The sequence below is a fragment of the Mchenga conophoros genome, linkage group LG5 (genome assembly GCF_057382185.1).
Source record: "Mchenga conophoros isolate Kocher_MC1m ecotype Shallow Benthic linkage group LG5, M_conophoros_male_GT1.1, whole genome shotgun sequence".
In the NCBI taxonomy this organism is placed as follows: domain Eukaryota; kingdom Metazoa; phylum Chordata; class Actinopteri; order Cichliformes; family Cichlidae; genus Mchenga; species Mchenga conophoros.
The window spans coordinates 21,264,362-21,284,894 of record NC_140530.1 but is presented as its reverse complement, the minus strand read 5'-3'; the positions used below and the strand labels follow the sequence as shown (position 1 = coordinate 21,284,894).

Genomic DNA, 20,533 nt, shown 5'->3' with positions numbered 1-20,533 from the left:
AGTTCATGGGGGGCCGAATACTTTTGAATACTGTATGTGCAGAATCTAGTTCAGCATTGCTTTGCTGATATAGGCAAGACCTTTCCTGCTAAAAATGGCAGCATAAACTTGTATAAGTAGTTCAGCATTGATAGAGTCATTAAGCATGTGCAAGTTTTCTCTGCCATGTACACTAACACAGCCATGTATCTGCTTAAATACTGGCTTATAGAAACTCAAGTGAGACTTGTTTTCAAAAAGGAATTTCACATTTTTGGTTTGTCAGCTCAGAGGAAAGTTTTTCCGCCTCGCCTCAGTCCATCTTAAATGTAAAGGTGGTAGAATTTATGAATGTTGTTTATATTTGCCACTTTTTTTTTCTTTTTTTTCTTTTTTTTTAGCATGGTAGAGTTTAAACTTCCATTGTTGATGGAACAGTAAGCTATGTTTCTGGCAGTGGTTTTCAAATTTCCTGAGCCCATGCACTGCTTTTCACTGCAGAATCTTGTCTATACAAAGCTGACTTTCCGATTTGATTATAATATATTTTAGGGACGGCATTTTAAAGTTTCAGGTTTAATATGCTTTTTTTTTTTATATGAGCGTAGCGCTTAAATATTCGGAAGTCAAGTCATTTTTCAATTGGATCTCAACTCTTGAAAGGGGAGTATACATACATGGGGTGGGAGTTTATTGAGCACCAGCAAGTTTTAATCGAGTAAATTATATGACTGACCCAGTTTATGACTGATGTCCTGCTATTTATTTATTCATTTTAATTTTCGGGGTTTCAAATGGATTTTAGACATATTTGGTGGTACATTCTCATAAGACAGCCTTCCGAGGGAGTTAACAGGTTGTAATTAGTTTAAAGATAAGTTTATGTTCTGCAACAATATCCGGAAGGAAAACTGAAAGGTGTCGCTTTGTTATTTATTTATTATTTATTAAAGAGGCGCTGTCACTGGATAGCCCGCTTGACCCAGCAACGATCTGTAGTGTGCAGAACCATGAGTCGGAAGCAGGAGGAGGAGAGCTCGCTCTCAGCTGGACACTGGTTTCACTGTTGACTGGCTCCGTGACGATAAGCAGGCAGCAGACGAGGATGCTCTGTTGTCTGGTGCGCACTCTCCTGTCTCCAGCTCTCCACAATCACCATGGAAGAGCCTAATTAATGCACAGCCTCTCCGTGTCTCTCCCACTCCCGGAGCTGATGAATTTTAGAGCGCCGTTAGAGACGGGACCTGCGTTTTTCGCCCTCCGAAGCTCCGGACTCGGCTATCCATCGGAGAGGACCGCGACTGAATTATAAAGTCTTCAGAAAAGGTAGCTCACAGCGTGGTGCGGGTTCTGCTCCACAAACTGAAGTTAGCCTCTTAGCATAGCCGCGTTTTCCTGCATGCAGGCAATGATGTTTTTTTTTAATGTATATTTTATTATTGTCAGAGGACAGCAGATATTAAAGGCCACTTTCCTCTCGATGCTGTCCTGTTCTGTAGATTCACAGATCTGTCGCCTTGTCATAAACAATAGCGGCCACTGGTAAATTGACATGAATAGAGCTCTCCAGGGCTGATACCAGGCTGATACCTTTTCTGGTCATGTGGACCGTCCACTGTATTAGCCCCGAGTGTGAGAGCACCGCTGATTGAGGTTTGTTGTAATAACGTTGCCAGCTGTTTCTGATGGGCAGCGGGGACCATCTGACGGCTGTGCGCTGCTCAATTTTCACTATGAGCGCCCGGAGTCCAGCCTGTCATTTCACATCGCTGTGTTTTGGGTTTTTTTTTTTGGTTTTTTTGGGGGGGGCGGGGGGTGACCATGTCTTACCTTGGTGGTGTCCAAGGAGAAACACGAGGACGCTCGATGATGGTTATTTTGTCACGAATTGCTCATGGAAATGTCAGTATCTGTTTCCATCACGGTCGCACGGTCGACGACGTCGATGCAGCAGTGAAATTAATATCTAGAAAAATTATGCATTTAATACGCATTGTTCTCATTTTGAGCTTGCACACTAGCCTTGGCTACATGATGGCAGGAGCGTAGTGCAAAAAGAGACGTAAAGCAGCCAGTCTCGCTGCAGCGAGGTGTAGAGCCATGCATTACAATAATACACATATCACATTTTGTGTGTGTGTGTGTGCAATAAGAAGATTAGTTCTTCTTGGAGCATCACTGCAGTGTGACCTTTTTGTGTTTCTTCCTCTGCGGGCCTGCTCGCAGTTCAAGGACTTACACAGCTGATGTGACCAAGTGATGCCTGAGAGTGGCAGCTCTGAATTGTGGCATGTTGCTTTTATTCCCCCCCCCCCCCCCTTGTGAAATATGGTTATTTTTAGACAATTTGGGGCAATTTACTAATCCCAGACTTTGATCGTTACATCAAAGCCAATCAAAGCCTGCTATATTTGTTGAAGGTGATCAGGTAATTTCTCTGTTTGAGTTACTCACAGGACTGTGGAACCAGGATTGCTTATCAGAGAGGAAAATAAAAAATGGGTTAGAGTTTCACTGAGAATGTGCTTTGGTATCTCTGTTAGATTAATTATCATTCCTATCATAAATTATAAGACCTTATAATGTTGCAAACATTAATTATAGGCATGTATCGATATGGTTAATGCTCTTTTTTTTTTTTACATCATTAAACTCCAATTGTTTGCAATTCCATTGGGAGCACCTCCTGTGTTGTATATATGTTTAGTACACAGCAGATGACAGGGAAAGAACTGTATGCTGATTTAGCACTATTATTAGTCGGAAAGATTAGAGGTTATTCCTAACTGTCAGTACTGAATATAAACAAAGTTAAGGCATGGCAAAGCCAGTTTTATTTACACAGCAGGGAAAATTAGAGAAATGAAGACGAGAACAACATAAAAATAGTAGAATTAATGGAAATGCTATCGATCAATAATGTTTTAAAACAATAGCAACAAAAAAAAATAATTCACAACATTCAGAAATAAATCATTCACTTTGTCCAGGGTGTATTCAAGCATCTAGGGTCCAATGTAATGGAGCTTTGAATGTATGTTGAACAGACTGTCAGGACTCCAGGTCCCAGGGCGAACATGGATATGAGGAAGTAAAGCCATTCACAGTTTTGTATCCAGAAAAAGAACCTTAAAATCTTTACTTGTTCATACTGGATGCCTTTGCAGCAATTGAGGTAGGTTCAGTGTAATGAGCTTTGTGTTGTTACAAAAAACAAACTGTCTTTCTCACATTTTTTTCAGAGGCAAATTATGCCAGCAGCATCAGAGTCGGACACCCTGGTGACTTGCCACCTCATTGGTCAGACTACTCTGCCCTCCTATAGTCTCCCGGTCTACCCTGGCAGATCCATGCTGCTGGATGCTCCTCACAGAGCCACGCCCGCACCATGAGCGCCAACGGGCCTGCCCCAGACCCAGCCCCTACCGCCCCAGAAGCCCCTCCCACCTCAACGACCGCCCCTGCTCCGGGTCCAGCCCCGGCCTCAGCCCCAGCACCGGCTCCCACGGCACCACCTGCTCCCCCCGCTCCACCTGCCCCAACATCCTCTACCATCCCGGTAGGTGCGTTGGCACAGAAGAAGCGGCAGCAGTATGCCAAAAGCAAGAAACAGGGCAGTAACGCCAACAGTAGGCCACCGAGGGCTCTGTTCTGTCTCAACCTCAACAACCCTATACGCAGGGCCTGCATCAGCCTGGTGGAGTGGAAGTATCCTTTAAAATGGTGCATGTGCATGCTTGTGTTTAGATTGGACAAAAGATAAAGGCTGATAAAAGAGTAGATATGGGCAAAGGAGGAAACTGTGAAATTTTGGTGTTTAGAGCTTTATGTAACACATGTAATTACGTATTACATCGAGTTATCTAATAGCCATTAATAATTGGATGTATCATTCAGAACTCTAAATAATTTGATGATCATTGAAATTGTAAAATAACATCTCAGATAGAAGCAGTATGGCTGCAAAGTAGCAAAGTCTTTGTTTCTCTTCATATGAACAGGATAGTGCAGGATTTTGGGTCACTGTAGCACAGAAACACAAAAATGTTTGAAAATATGTTTGTATGTGTGAGAAACTGCGACAGGCAGCTTTAAATTTTTTATGACCCTTGATAGGGAAACAAATTTCTGCTGATCTTTTTCCTGATCAATGAAAACTGATCATTTTTGGTGTCTACAACTCTTGGATCTTAGCTACGATAATTAAGTAATGATTATTGATGACTGCCACTAAATGTAGACTTAGGTTAACTAAATGGTAAACAGATTAAATTTCTCATGGTTTACATATTGTCTGCTTATTTTGGAGCATTTTTGTGTTTAGTAAAGCTTTGAATTCAGTTTTTCTAGTTTATTGATTCTGATGGAAAACGAATACACTTAAAGTCACAGGAAAAGAAGTTTCTATATTATCTTAAATGCTGATAAATATATATATATATATATATGTATTTTAGGTAGGCGCAATGTAGCTTATGTGCTATTTGAAGCATGTCTCTCCAATAAAGACAGAGTGAACATTACCATGTCATTACGGGTGAGCTTTATAGACGAAGCAACTGAACCCTGGCACAGCACAGCTGTGGTGGTGTTTTTGCTGGAACAGATGCTTCTATCACAAAAGCCGTCAGATGTTATAAAGTAGATTGCTCAACATGAATCACAGAGATATATTCATAAGCCCTCTTTTCATGTTTGTTGAAAAAAAAGTCTCTGGGGATTGACTACCAGTACACTTTAGGAAATGCAGCTGTAGCCATATCAGGTGTCCCAAATTGCTCTGCATGGACTACGTGCAACAGCATGGCACAAATGGCATTTCTTTCTCAAATGTTGTTGGAATAGGGTCGTTTTTCCTTTTTTATTACATTTTTGAATGACAAGAAGCTTAAATTTAACCTTTCAGGATTTGAAAATGAAAATGGAAAGCTAGAGTAAAATATGTCAGTGCTTACTGTAATGGAGGACATAATGGAGGTGAATGCTTTTCCCACTGTTTTAAAAATTTTAGTCATAAAAATCTGGCACGGTTCAGCATTTCATTAGATCAGTGTAGCTTGTCATAAACCCTCTGTTGGGATTGCAGTTGTTTTTTAGATGCAAGCGTTTTTCTTTCTTTTCCATTATTTTCCATCATAGATATTTTTACCAGTTTTTTCAACTTTTTTGCCTTTTTCAGTCACGTTATATGCATGTGTACGCATGTGTGGCGTCATCAGTGCAAATTATATAAACTTGAAAAAGGGGTAAAATTTGCATTATTATAAAAACCAAATCAAAACATTAAATGACAAATACATAAAAACAAATAAAAATAAATGAGAGCTAAGATTCATGAAACAAAGCTCTGTATTCTACTGTATAAGTGAAGTATTTCAGTAAGTATTTTGTTAGATACACGATTTCAAAAAAATACAGAAGTTCAAATGTGCAGTTTTTATCCATATAATTTATTGCTTCATCTCTCTGTCATCATTTTCCTTAACTTCCTCTCTCAGGCCATTTGATATCTTTATATTAATTGCTATTTTTGCCAACTGTATGGCCTTAGCTGTTTATATCCCTTTCCCTGAAGACGATTCCAACTCCACTAACCATGACCTGGTGAGTAGTTTGTATCTGTTGGTGTCTGCTACATACACATTGCTCCACATAGTAACAATATCAACTAAGAATGTCAACTTCTTACTGTCTTCTTAATGATTGGATAATTAGTAAGGAATATAAAAAATATTATTTTTGCTGTATTTGTGATGAAACTGAAGGAAGATTGTCGAGTGCAGTGTATGCTGTACTCTTCTTGTCTGGTTAGCTTTCATCAGATTATATTATCATTAAGCTGTTTCACGACACATTATCAAACGTGTTGTTGCTTTATAATCCTCTTTAAGTATATAGATTGATAATATCATTCTTCTGAGATGAAGATACCAGAGGTTTTGCAGTAACAGCATAGAGACAGTGTTTTCTGTGTATACAGTAGCTTTATTATTTAGCATCTGCCGTGCTTAGGAGAGAAATACTTAGACACCCATTCTCACGGTGCTTTATCATGTCATCGTTTTCAGGTTTTATTCAGCGTTCTATTTTTAGAATTTTATCGTCATTGCACCACTCTTTGCACCTTGTGCATTTATGTCTGTATGATGAATTATGGGGGGCGTAGTTGTTGTAAGCATTGTTCCACAGCTGAGGATAAGTGGATTCTTCAAAGGCCAAACAGATGCATAGAATCTGCGATGCTCGCATGAACAGAGTTTGATAGTGTTTAGTGTGTTTTGAGTGGCGTGTCGAGTGAGTATGAAGACATGAAAGGATTTGAAAGCTCTATTTATGAGCAGAAACATGTGAGTGAAAGGTTATTGGCTTGCTCTAAATGACTCCTCTGACTGTTATGTTGCTGAACGTGCTGTGAAAGATAAGCTACAGCTCTGGTTAAAAGTGAGTTGGTCTACTTTAGAAAGGTGTGCTGCGTCCCAGTTTGACCTCCTGGAGGGTGACCTCGGGGTGTTTGTTTACACAGCACTGCTACATCAGAGAAAAGTGGGCCATCTGGGACGTTACAGTGCCTGATACAGTATTATCTACCATATGCTGTCAAGTTCAGCTTGGAGTGAAATCCAAAAGTGGTCTATTAGAATCGTAATGGTGACAACTAGATGAAACTGTTGTAAAAGAAAATACAGAAAAAGAGTCTAGAAATAAGTAATACTTAGTTCCTCTTCTCTGAATATGAAAACATATTTTATTTGAAAACTATTGTCATTCTTTTGCATTGTGAATAATGATACAAAAGGCTTTTTGTGATTTAATTTGTGTGTGTTTGTCTGCCTTTATATCATAGAATATCTGTAGTAGGAAAATGCTTTAATGACAGACCATACATTTGAGTTTTATTTGAGCATTGAGATAAACTACATGCAAATGAATGAGAGCTTCATTGTGCATTAGATGGCTGTTGAACCAAACAGCTTTCAGGGACAGATGCCACTTACTAATATGTGTCTAGCTTCAAACTGTTAATGGACTGTGTGGCTGCTTGCTTATTTTGTACCAGTAACTTTGTATAGTGTCTATAGCTTAGATCTTTTTACAAATGCACCTTAATGCACTGTGAGCATCATGGTGGCATTTTAATCAGTTCAAAGTGTCTGAATTTACATATATGTCTGTTCAGATATGAATTAGTTTGGCAGCAAAGTCTGGGAACCTTTTAAATGTTGAGTTAAATGGTTACCAAATACCTTCACTTATTAGGAGGGATACTATTTGCCACATAGCAGTTATTGTATGTGTCTTACTTCTTTATGTTTGTTGTCTGAACTTGCTCACCGTCTTCTAGTGGTTTACATAGGAGTGTCAAATTGGATTTATGAATGCACCCATTAAGAATTAACGAAAAACCTCAGTGCCTGTCAGGATCCAGGACTGAATAGTACATTTATGTGGCTCTCATGCTTCATGAACAAGGCCATTAAGCAGAGATGAGACGATGGGCTGATGAGTAGATATGAATAGATTTATCATGTATTGGTGTGCTTTCAGTAATTTTTACAGTTAGAGCTTTAACTTTTTAGACGTATAACTCTAACCTACTCTGTATTGAATTCATACAGAGGCTTTTTTAGTACACTATATAGGTTTTTTTTTTTGCTTACAGCGGTTACACTGATTATTGCCCAGTGCTACACACAGCTTCCTCTTGCTTGCACAGGCTTTTGGTTTAATTCTGCAGAGGCAGCATATAATCAAATACTAGAGGGCAAATAATGCAATCTTTTCCTTTTCAGCATCGCTCGAACAATAGAAATCTTTATAGGGCAGGTGTGCCAGCTTGGCCTTGGTTGTTCTACAGAACTCACGCTGTAGTCACAGGAGGAGCACTAGAGAGAAAAACGCTGAGCTGGTTTTGTTGTAGCAGCCAGCAGGTAAGGCTGGAGTGAAGATTGCCATTTCACACTACTCTGCTCTGCAGCCTCACAGGTGGACTGATATGAAACCTGAGTTGCTGTGCTCAGAGGCTGATGTGTAAAGCACGGAACAAATGATATCCGAAAGCTGCGATAGCATGCAGGTTTTAATTCACTTACAAAGCACAGAGACACTAAAACCAGCATGCAATACGCTGCTGTGTAGATGTGTGGATGTGTAAACTATATTCAGGACAGTCCCTGCATGTTCTGTTGAAATCACAAGATAAAATACTCAGTCTGTGCATTTTACACTGTGTGCACAGTATGTAGGTGCTGCAGAGCTGCTTGACTTGGAACATTACATTGCTGCAAAGTCACAGAGGCCTTTATAGCCTGAGTCTGCCCATCTTGTTAGTAAGGCTTGGTTAAATGCAGCAGCTCATTATAAATAGAAAGCAATTTTCTCCTCAGGCGGAACAGAGGGCATAAGATTGGGGTCTAGCTACCACCAGGAGGCACAAGTGAGTAACAGGATGTAGCCAGCACACAAATACACACATGCACCGTGAGACCACAAACCCTTGTCAGGACCTTATAGTCATATTTTCATTAATCTCTTGCTTAGTTTGCTCTCTGACTGCTCTTCTTTGTTTAGTCATTTCACTTCAGTAATAAGAAATGTACACGTAACCCACCCTACACGTGACTGCGTCTCCTCCACACCCACCTTGTCCAAGGGACAGACAAATAGTCTGTGACCCTCCTGCCTTTGCTTTAAGGTCATTTCTGACTTATCTATCTGAGTCTCAACACCACAGGCAGCTCCTGCTGAAGGTAGCTGAGCAAAACAATGACCTTTTCACGGTGAATATGATTCATACATCTTATCCTTTGTCAGGCAACATGCAGTGAATTGCGTCTGGTATCAGGTAGTGTCTGTGCCCATATCCCTGTAATTGCGTAACTCTGGAGCTGCAGAGCTATTTATTTTACTGGGGACAAAAGGACACTAACATGTAAAGAGTCAGTCTTCAACCAACAACGAGGTCATTTGGATGCCAGCAGAGAATGATCAATTCTGACCAGTTTCCCTTTGGATGCTGTTACAATTTACTGTGCCACAATTTTTAAAATACAAATAAATGGTATAAGTTTGATATGGTATAATGGTAATGGTATAAACTGATGCCATATATGGCTTCAAATATACTACAGAATAACTAATCACACAAATCCACCACCATGTATCCCTCTAAGCTTACATTCAGTCAGTTACAACACAGTGCAATGCCAACTCTACTAAAATCACATAGATATGTCACACAATGAGCAACATGTTTACAGGAACTAAAAGAAGAGAGGCTATTACATGTGAAGTTAACATGCATGGGACTCTGTCCTAGGCATGAAATGTGCCTATTGTGTACTAGAAAATGAGCAACTAACAGCGTCATCATCAGTTCTGATGTAAATACGTACCAACAACTATCAAGGTGCCAAACTTGTGACCCAAAGCCAAATGCCTGCTGACTGATCACAATCATCAAGTTTTTCAGAGTGACAACGAACCACTGAGAGGCATTCAGTGCTTCCTGTCAAATCTGAGGCACAGCACAGCAAAGTTTTCACAACTAATTATAATTTGAACATGTCTGGATTATTGTCAGTCTCACTTTTAAAAATGTTTTTACACGGCTGGAGATTTTAGAGATAATGTTTTGAATATTTTACACCAACACTTTCATTAGTGTGTTGAACATAATCATTGCACTTAGGTTCAAACTCCACTTCAGTAGTACTGGTGGTTTATGATGTGTACAGCTTGCCTTTGTTATTATCAGCAAAAATATACAATATACACTATTTCCACTTTATATACGCAGTGGTCTTTATGGTATGTCTCAGCAAAAGAATGAAGTGGCCAATTTAAAAAAAAAGTTATGGTCACCATGTGTCTTTATAGACCATATGCTGTTCACAATTATAATTTAACACAAAAAGTGCCAACGTGGGCTTGGAGGTGTAAAAGGTCCCACTATCCCTAAGCTTTTGGAGGGAGCTGAGGGAGCAGATGACAAGTATTGTATAGGAAGTGCTGCCAAGGTTCACATGTCAGTGCTTTAGTGGCATGTTGTGTTATAGAAGAGTGTAAATGTAAATGAAGCAGTTGGTTTTTTCTCTTTGTGTGCGTATGTGTGTGTGTGTAATGGCTGGCACAAGCAGTAACGCCTGGACCGTGGACTCCCATAGAGATGATTGTAGAAGTATGTGTTTAGTCACTTAACGTAGCTGCTCATTTGTGGCTCACACTAGCTCTGTCCCTGCTTGTTATCTTGAATGTGTAGTTTTGCACATGTGCCTAAGTGCGAGAGTGTGTTTGTCTGTGTGTGTGTTTGTGTGTGTGTAATTGAGGTAGAGATGGAGAGAGGCAGAGCTATGCTAGCTTTGTGCAAATGCTGTGTGACTGTGCAGCCATGATAATGTACAACAGCCGAGCATGTGCAAAGGCTGTGCATCAAACAGGCCTTCTTAAAGGGGAAAACTGTTTTAGGAAGAAATTCTGTTTTTTTTTCTATAGACGCGGAATCATTTCTTATAAAAATATTTTCATCAAGATTGCATGAGGAAAAAGAGAAGTTGCCATTTTTTGTTTGCTGTCCTAAGCGTTTGTTGATTTGCTGTTGATGATAGATGATGATTAGAAATATAATGTGATGTATTTGAATTTCTATTTGCATGTTACACTGACAAACTTTATACCAACCCTTCATAAGATTCATGAGATCCAAGAAAACCTTCATGACCTCTCTGTTGAAAATGAGTGTTTGTGGTTTTATTTCAGTTAAAACAACATTTTCATATAAAATATGTTGTCGTCCCTGGATTTTGTCGTAAAAATTTTACATGTATGTTTGTCAGTTTTGGACTCTTTATATTTGGTTGTTCTAATATATGAAGTTTAGATTTTGGTGATGATTTTTGTGAATGTTGGATTCCTGTTTTGGGGCCTTGTCTATAGTATAATGTAAGTCTTAGTTCTGGTTTCCATTTGCATTATCCTTTGTCTTATTTCCTTGTTCATGTCTTGGTTTCTCTGTGTTCACTTGTTATGTGTCAGTAGTTTATGTGCCATGTCTTTTGGCATTTTTTCTGTTTTATTTTGAAAGATAGTTTTCCTTCCTCTGATGTGTTAGTTTTGCTTCCTGTCTGACCTCCCCTGATTGTGTCCACCTGTTGTTGATTACTTTGACCTGGGTCTCATTCAGTGAGTGCTATAGTTCTGGCAGTGTATACACTGTATATGCATCTGTGTACCTCTTTGTCAAGTTTGCATCTCCCATGTTTTCCTAGGTTGTTTTGTGTTGTTTCCTGTCAGAAGCATTGTTGCTCTGTACAGGTCATGTGGTATTGTAGATAACTGCTGTAGTGTAAAAACTCAATCCTGTTTTTTCCCCTCCACTGAGCTGTAACTGTGGCGAGACAAACTACCTGATCTCTGACAACAGCAGCATTTTCAAATGAGGAAATGACAACAGTTTTATTCAGCAGCTACATCGCTGCTCAGCTGTGTGTCGACTATGTAGCTTTAGGGAAAAGCTATCACTTATCTCTTATGCAACAAATATGTGTATATATTATTATGTTTCCTTTTTTTCTTTGTTGAGACATTCATTTTAGCAGTGTGGGTAAGATGACCTGTACAGTAGTGTTTTCCTTGGCTGAGTGACATCCACATCTCACACGCAACTCCTGCCCACCCCCACAGTACTTCAGATACGCACACATAAGCTACACAAAAAGACCTTGGTTGTTCTACAGAACTCAACACATGAACAAATACAAAAGAGAGCACAGGGCAGATGCGCAGTGCATTATGGTATTTCTTAGAGTAGTTGCCAGATTTCAATTTGTTGCATTCCTGCTTTTGTTATTCTTGTATTTGTAATCAGTAGTTAAGAATTACTGAAAATGCTACAATATCTGAGAAAAGTATATGAATACCATATTACAAATATTCCAGTTTACTAAACATATGACTAACCGGTAATCTGATTACTGTCTTATTAAAAGATGTACCTGATAAACACTTGAACAGCCATCCCAATATAGACTGCACACTCAAGCACAGATATTTACTGTGAAAACCTGCAGGAGTAGGCGGTGAAAAAGCACTAAATATTGGCTGCCCTCACCCCCCCCCCTGGCTTGGCTGGATGGCACTGACTGATCTATACAGACAGGGGAAGGAAAGAGAGATGTAGAGGGCGTGGGGGAGGGCGATAGCGGGAGAGTGAGAGTGTATGTCTACTCAGTGCAGAATCAGATCCGTAATGACACTGTAATGTTTCTTTAAGATTCGAGAGATATCTGCTCTCAAACTGTCCCATAGCTGGTAACTGTGGAATTTATATTTGGACGGAGTGTGTATACCCTATATTGTTCTACATATGACATACACTCAAACATGGACTCAAACATGCATATTTATACTCTGATTTCCATCTGTGGGCTCGCTGTCTCATACTCAGATATTCCTACAGGTACGTATACAGTAGAGACAATCAGGTACTTATGAAAACAGAGCAAACAGCAAATTAAATGTGCACTGCACATGTTATGTCAGAGGAACCTGCACATATTTTCAGTCTAATTGTGACCATTTTCAACACATCTAGAGGTTTAAAGTTTAATGCAATAAAAAAGTTTAACCCTGGTTTATGTCATCATCTTTGTGGAGATTCCTGATTTATTTTTGATATATTTTTATTCCAGTCTTATGTTCCTGACTCCTAACTTATTAGCCTTCGTCTTGATGATGTGGTTTGTGTGTTCCTCCTCAGCGGTCTTGACTCTCCTGCCGAACGCTGCAGTATGAAGCCAATGGGGTGGTGTTGGCAAACATTTCAGAAGAAAAGTAAAACTGCAGCATTACAACAATATCAAGCAGTTAAACACATAATACAGTCTAACACCAATGAGGTTGAAGAATATCAGTGCGTTAGAATAAAGGTATTAAAAGCTCTGTATAAATGTGTGAGCACTTTAAGTGCTTTGGTCAGTAAGACTGTAAAAGACTATAATAAAAAAAATCTAGTCTATTTAAAGTCGGGACAGAAAACTGGCAAAAATGCTGACTGTGTAAGTGGGCAGACTTCTTAGTATAACAGCTCTATGATTAAGACATAGGGGAATCTGATGAATTGCGATTCTTATTTCATTTAGTTAATATTTAGATGCGGGTAAAACATTTTCAGCTTTTATTTTTCAGTTTAAGAATCTGAATAACTGATCAGTTAGTAGGCTGAGATTTTGTGCCTGTTCATCTCTAACCTGCTCCAGAGTAGGTTAGGTCTGCACCAGAAGTTGCTGTGGTCATGTAGTGCATTAAGAAATTAACTGTCTTCTGGTCAAACCCAAGATTAACCATGAGGTCTCAGGTTGTGACAATAGGTACTTAAGTATTTTCCATAATGTTTATAATGTCACCAGATAACAGGACAATAACTGTTAATTTTTCCTTTAATTGTTTTGATCTGTTGCTCATACCAAGGCTCATACTGAGGCTGCTGGCCCGTGCCTGGCTAGCTCTGAACTCTGGATCACTTTAGCTGCTTGTCCTTTGTTAGCTTCTTTAAATGTTCATGTTAAGCTAGGTAGGTGAAGTGTAACACTCTGATCTGATTTGTTGTTATGAATATTTTTGTGGTGGTCTCCGTGTACTTTACTTTAGTGAAGTTTGTGTTGTTACTCACGGTGAAGGGTTCCAAGCTCAAAACATGTTACTGTGTGGCTGCGCGTGAGTCAGCGTGCAATTTTTTTTTTTGTCTGTGCTGCTGCGCTGTGTTGTGTTGTGGACAGAGATGGGCAGTAACGTGAAACGCGTTACTGTAATCTGATTACCTTTTTCAAGTAATGAGTAATGTAAGGGATTACTATTGCAAAAATGGTAATTAGATTACCATTACTTTCCCGTAGGAACGCTGCGTTACTGCGTTACTAAAACCGTGATTTTTTTTTGCGAGAATGTCTCATGACAGTGACGTAAGCGAGTGCGACGTTCGTGACAACAGCTGTGTGCAGATCAACAATGGATAATATATCGAGTGGGGAGAGAGTATGAGCGTGCAGCGTTTAAAGCGTGGAAGTACTGACCTTACTTTGAGTTTGATTCCATAAAAAGTGACAAAAATATTAGTGTCCGTTGTGCGTGGGAAGAAAACTGCTTTTTACAGCAAAAAAACCCCCCTAAACTTCCAAGCAAGCACCGAGTAGCTACGACGTAATGGGAAATTCACAGAGAAACTCGCGGATTCTTCAACTGACCGCTGCGGCACACCTGCACCAGGGTAAACCTCCGCCTACCCCACTCCTGCTTTACAGGTGAAAATAGAGCAACTGGACCGCTAGTCTTTGACTTTATTTATTTTCTGCTGTGTTTTACTTGCATCTATTTGAAAGAGTGTAAACACAAAAAAATATTTTATTTTATGTGCTGGAATGTGCAGAAAATAGGTTTAAATGTTAAACTAATTTCTTCCAGTCAGAGAATGTTGCATATAATTAAGTTTTTGCTTGATGCATAAAGTTAAAAGATTTAAAGTTTAAAGTTTTAAAAAGAGACGTTTCCATTTGATTACATTTTGTATGATGGATTATGTAGAAAAAGTAGACTTAGGCTGAAAGATCTATCGCTTTATCACCTATTCAGGCTGTAAATCGTGTTTTTAAAAAGTAACCATGTAACTAAGTAACTAAGTAATTAATTACTTTTGAAAATAAGTAATCAGTGAAGTAACGGGATTACTTTTTGTAGGAAGTAATCAGTAATTAGTTACTGATTACTTTTTTAAGTAACTTGACCAACACTGGTTGTGGATGCATGAAACGGACCAGCTCATAATGAGACTTATGTGAGATCGACCAGTTGAACGGACATGCTGAAAAAGGGCTGAGCGATTGGTGTATCTTTTAGCTTGACATTCTGTAATTACCTTTTTTGTGGTGGTTATACCTATTTTTGAAGGAACATCAGGAAACATCAACAACAGGAAAGATTTTGTGAACGAGAAAGTTTATATTTTTAATGAGAGTAAGAGATTGGTACTTATCTGCATATTAAAGATAAATTAAAACATTTCTGAACTGCTCACATGGCATGATATGTAAGTTGAAAATTGATAAGCTAACAAACTTGGCTTTTATTTATCACGATATAGATTTGAAAATTTGCGATAACGATATAACTGACGATATAATTGACACTAGACAAAATACTTTACAACTCCACAATTTTATTATTGCAAAAAAAAAAACCCCATCAATGTATTTTCACTTAAACAAGCTCAAAGTTGTATAAAAACGTAACAGTGCAAATGCAAATTCCTTGCTGACAGTTTAACCAAAAGGCATTTCCAGTGGAAATTGGCCGACATATCCTCAGCATAACCATGTATAATATCCACAAAACTTAAAAAGAGCTTATACACACACAGTATGGTAATATTACGTTGAAGCACCGTATGTATCACTCCGCGAGGCTCCTGCCTACGATAGCCGTAATGCTCCGACAATCCATCAAGCGGTGCGGCTTCGTAGCTTAGCAAAGTCGTATTAAAACATTTGACAGATTTTTGAGCGCCGTGTACATAAAATCGTTTCGAGGTCAGTAAACACAACCAGAATCCAAACATAAGGCACACGGGATTATAAGGGGCACTGTCGATTTTCAGAAAAATCAAAGGTTTGATTTTAAGTGTGCCGTATTTACCAAAAAACACGGTAATAATGACAGCCCGCTAGCATGCTCTACCAAAAATAGTGCTTTGTTGTGTATCTGACGGACGAAAGCTAAACCAGTTCTACACCACTGAAGTTGCAGCATTTTTACAAACCAATTCTGGTTCATCCGTTTCATTCAACGATTCGCTTTCGCCCTTGTCATTCTCCGTCACCGCCGTGCCTTTTTCGCCATGTGCGTATGAAAACAAAGCCACTGGGCATGCGCGTTTTACCCATATTCTATCGCAATATTTCATTTTCTTTTCGTTGGCCAACATTATACCGGTATTACCATGAACGGTATGATATGGCCCAGCCCTACTTTTAGGGGTAGTATGGCAGGTTTCTAGGGTATATAAAGATTACTGTTATTAATATTTCACCTTCTGTGCAGTCTCGAAACCAAGCTAATGGTCTATAAGCTCTGTCTGTTTAAACCAGAGACAGAAGTTAGAGGGGTATTTCTATCTATCTTCTTGCAAAATGATGCATGTTGATTGGTTGCTAGGCTGCTTTGTTAAAACTATGTATTCATTCAAGAGCAATTTCAGATTTAAATATTAAGCCACAGTGTTTTAACAGCATAGACAAAATTACACAACAAGCTTTATGTCTTTAATTTTGTAAATCTAGAATTTTGTCATTTCTGTGTGAAGTCTAGAGAAAGCTAAATTGCAGCTCATGAGCATTGCGGACAGGCCAATCTGAACTGTTAATAGGTTCACATTACTGCTGTCCGCCTGGCTCAGTCATATGGCGTGTTATGTAGAAGAATGCATGGTTCAGTGGGTTAGCATCATATGTCATATGGTGAAGTGAGCTCTGTGAGATGAAGTGAGCTGTGCCTGTAGACACGAACACTTACCCTGTGGCAGAGAAAGGCCAGTTGGGGTTGTTGCTGTGGGGCTTGAGGAGGAACTTGTGTTATATCGTGTAGTATCCTACTCTAAGTTTATTGCTTTTGCCGTTACGGTGCATTTTTGAGTCTAAATATGCAAAGTAAGCATGTGTAAGCACATGTGCTTTATGTGTCGTGATATACCTAAGAGGATGGCAGTGATGTAAACTATTAACTACATATATCGTTCATAAACTGTATTAGACGAGGAAACATGCTACAGTAAGTGTCTTTACAGCACAATAAGATGAGTCAGAGATATTTATGGTCATCCCCAAAGGCCTCTTTCCTTGCTCTCTTTCTCTTATTGTCTCTCTCTCCCTCTTTCTATTTCTGCCACCGTTGCTGATGAATGAATAAATTGCTGGTTAATTGAAAGGGAACGGTTATCATTTGCTATTATATTTAACATGCTTTCACAGTCATTGCTAAATTGCTAGTGATCTATCTATAGATATATCTATATCTATCCATATATATATATATATATATATATATATAGACACACACACACACACACACACATATATGCATAAGTGTGTTGGCTGCTTTAAAGCATATGATTTGACTTTTATTTATATGTTTTTGCTAACCAACAACAGAAAAATGCAAGAGACCGCCTCTCTGTTTGCTGCCTCTAAAATTGTTCAGTTGTCTCTCTGTCACTTTCCTTCCATCCTCACATGAATCGTTCTGTTCTCTCTGCTCCCTGTGGCCTCAGCGTGCTCTGTCATAGAGGCAGCGGCCGTAAGCTTAACTCAACCTTTTACTTCAGTAACAAAGACACCCATGTCTCTTATTCTGGGCTAAGTGCTTCTCACAATCTGCAGTAAACTGTTGGGAAAACGAGCCCTGCAGCCCACAGTACCCCTGCATTTATCGTGAAAAGGAGCACAGAAAAGGGATTAAAGACTCCCTCAGGCAGACGAGGTTATTATGTATATTACAGTATGTGTGCATGCATGCATTTTTCCGCAGTGTGTTTAAGGTTAAATTCCTGCCTGTGATACATTTAGTGCTTGCTGTACTGATTGGCAGATATTTTGAATGCCAGCCTTTGTGCAGTTTATGCTGACCTGCCAAGCTTGAAAAATGCAAAGAGCTTCTTTCTGATTTCACATCTTAGCAAAAGGTGCGAGGACTCTTCTAAATGGTGCTATGTCACCTTTTAGTGTGTTCACCCCCATTTTCACAAACATCTCACTGTCTTAAATGCACATACTACCTTTGCCCGCCTCTGTTGTCAGATCCACTCCCAGTTGACCTCAACCTGATGGCTTAATGTTCCTGTGTTCTCTCTGCCTTTGAAACAACCGGAGAAAGGCGCACTGCTGAGTTACATCACTCGTTCTAATCTGTATATACCCTCTAAAAACACAGATTTTGTTCAGAGAGTGTTTGTCCCTTTTTTTAACCTCTATAGCTCTCTGATACATTCATGCCTTTCATTCCAAACTAGTCAATTGGTTTTAACCATTTTAGCATGGCTCTTACTGGCTCTTTTGTAGATTTGCCCTTTTTTAGTGGTACACAGTGGTCACAATTTTATTTTAATTTTGCATATTCAAAGATACATTCCAGGCACTGAAATGTTTTCAGGATTATAGGTGAAGCTTACACAGGAGATGCCATTTCCATGGGATTTATGTTGATTCCACATACAAAAGTTGTCCAAGTTGTTACAAGAAAAGTTAATCACTGTGTTTGGTCACTGAATGGCTGTGAACAGGCAGCCACACAATGTCCGCTTCATACACTGACTAGTATTACCAACACTTAGAAGCTGTGAAACTTGATGTCTACATATCTATGTTGCAGGCAAATCAGGAGTTTCAGTTTCCCTTTGGAGGTCACTTTTTCTTGGCTTTCTGACTCTTCTCTCTCTGATATTTTTCTAATAGCTGTTGTTGTACACAAAGTTCCCTTTAATAGGAAGTCCATCAAAGACATTCAGGCAGTGTTGAGGAAGGTTGTCCTGCAGGCAATGACACACTCTGTCATCGAGCGTTGAAATGTTTGCAAACCAGTAATCAAAATTTAGAAGATACATCTAAAAAGAAAAAAGACAATTTACACTAACATTGATGTCCTTATCTTTCGTTTCTGTCTTTTCTTGTGCACCGTGTCAGTATTTCTGATCTTAGGGTGGAACATCATTGTTCAGTGCTTTGGAAGTACGCTATGAATGAGTGTTTACCTTTTTTGGCCTTTTGCTTTTTAAATGTCAGTAAAATCAATGTGGGGTTGTGACAAACTGCACAGCAATCTGGTCTGTTTGTATATTGTTTCCTATAGTGTAACTGTATTGTGTATTGTCATTTCTGCAAACCTGGGTTATTTTTGTGTCCTGATGTATCAGTTCAGTGCCTACTGATCAATGAAAGTTGACGAGAATATTGCTTTGGAGGCACATTGTTCTTGTAAATTATAGATTTACTGTATTTTTAAGTAGTTAAAACAACTTAATTTTTTACATTTAATTGTAAAATATTTATAAATATTTTTGCTTCGACAAAAAGTCGTTTTCTTGTTGCTCACCAGTAAAATAGAGCTTAATTTATCCTTTCATAGGCACTGTGTCTTTTGCACCTATTCCTGTACCTGTGTGTGTTGAATCTCCAAAACACTGTCTGTATTAATACCTTGCTCATGTTTTCGTTTTTTTTTTTCTTTCTTTGCCTTTTTGTGTATCTGCAGGAAACAGTTGAGTATGCCTTCCTCATCATTTTCACAATTGAGACCTTTCTGAAGATTATCGCTTATGGCTTGGTGATGCACCAGAATGCGTATGTGAGAAACGGTTGGAACATGCTGGATTTCGTCATTGTGGTGATTGGGTAAGTTTTCAAGTTAAATGATAAATGCTCTGTATGTAAATGGTAAAAGGACAATGGTGGATTCTTTGCTAAACCTTGACAGAATGCTGGCACTACCATAATGAGATCCTCTGCAAGCGATGTAGTTGATGCAGTCCATCAGGATATCAGGACAAAGCGTGTAATAGGCATGCTGGTCCACCCTGTCCATGGGTGGACTGGGAGCCAACTAGTTTAATCAGTTCCGGAAATTAAAAACTCTGGAATATACTTTATGTTTTTTACTCACTACCGACTTTTAACTTTAAATATATTATCTGCCCGTGCTGGTACTGCAATTTCTGCATGCAGTAATGCAGCTTCTGCATGTGTGTCTATTTCACGTTTGGTATGACTATGGTTGTTATGAAAATATTTCGGTTTGTAAGTCATTGATTGAAAGGGAAATGATCATAACCAAAATTCACACCAGGAGAATTGGTTGGCTGACAGTTTTTAACAGAAATGTTACCACTTAGTTTTTGTCAACCAGATACCAAAACTGTTATTTATGTTAGTTCTAGTTTACTATAATTATTATTTTGCAACCCACTACCTGAACTTTGGCCAGATGGTGGGGTTTGAAATCTAAAATCTTAGGTTCAGTTTTTTTTTTTTGTTATTTCATTTATTGACACAACTAGTTGCGATTGTTAAATTTGTTAATATTTATGTATTATATTTGCTCGTTCTATGTGCTGGTTTGCAGGCCAGGTCACAAGGTTTAGCTATTTTTAGTCTCCTTTTAGGATTTTTTTTGACTTGTGACATTTGCAGTTTACAGTGTTTGTAAGAGGAGAAGTCAGTATTAAAGCTAAAGTTGCTTAAGCCTCTGCTCCAAGTGGCTAACAGAGACCCTCATACACCCACAGTATATGACCCAGAAAAGACAGAGAGAATAAATCAGAGCTTTACCACCACTGGAGTGAGTCACCATCTCTCCATACTTCATCTCTTCTCCAACACTCCCTCCCATCTTTCCCTCTCCTCTCACTGACTGTCTTTCTCTCACGCTGCTCTCCTTTGTCTCTGCAGCTTGTTCTTATTACTGCCCCCTTCCATTTTCATATCTCAAATGGTTCATGCTTTACACCTCCCCACCTCTCTCT

General features: G+C 39.0%; 1 protein-coding gene across 11 annotated transcripts in view; it reads left to right on the top strand.

Moving 5' to 3' along the window:
* Window positions 1-999: 999 nt before the first annotated feature.
* Window positions 1,000-20,533, top strand: part of cacna1da (calcium channel, voltage-dependent, L type, alpha 1D subunit, a) — a 62,880-nt gene continuing 43,346 nt past the window's right edge. For all 11 annotated transcript variants that reach the window (XM_085274139.1, XM_085274142.1, XM_085274141.1 and 8 more), the window contains exons 1-4: window positions 1,000-1,305; window positions 3,222-3,687; window positions 5,478-5,583; window positions 19,267-19,406. In XM_085274139.1, the coding sequence (XP_085130265.1) occupies window positions 3,368-3,687; window positions 5,478-5,583; window positions 19,267-19,406 (566 nt within the window). In that variant the 5' untranslated portion in view covers window positions 1,000-1,305; window positions 3,222-3,367. The remainder of the gene's footprint in view (window positions 1,306-3,221; window positions 3,688-5,477; window positions 5,584-19,266; window positions 19,407-20,533) is intronic.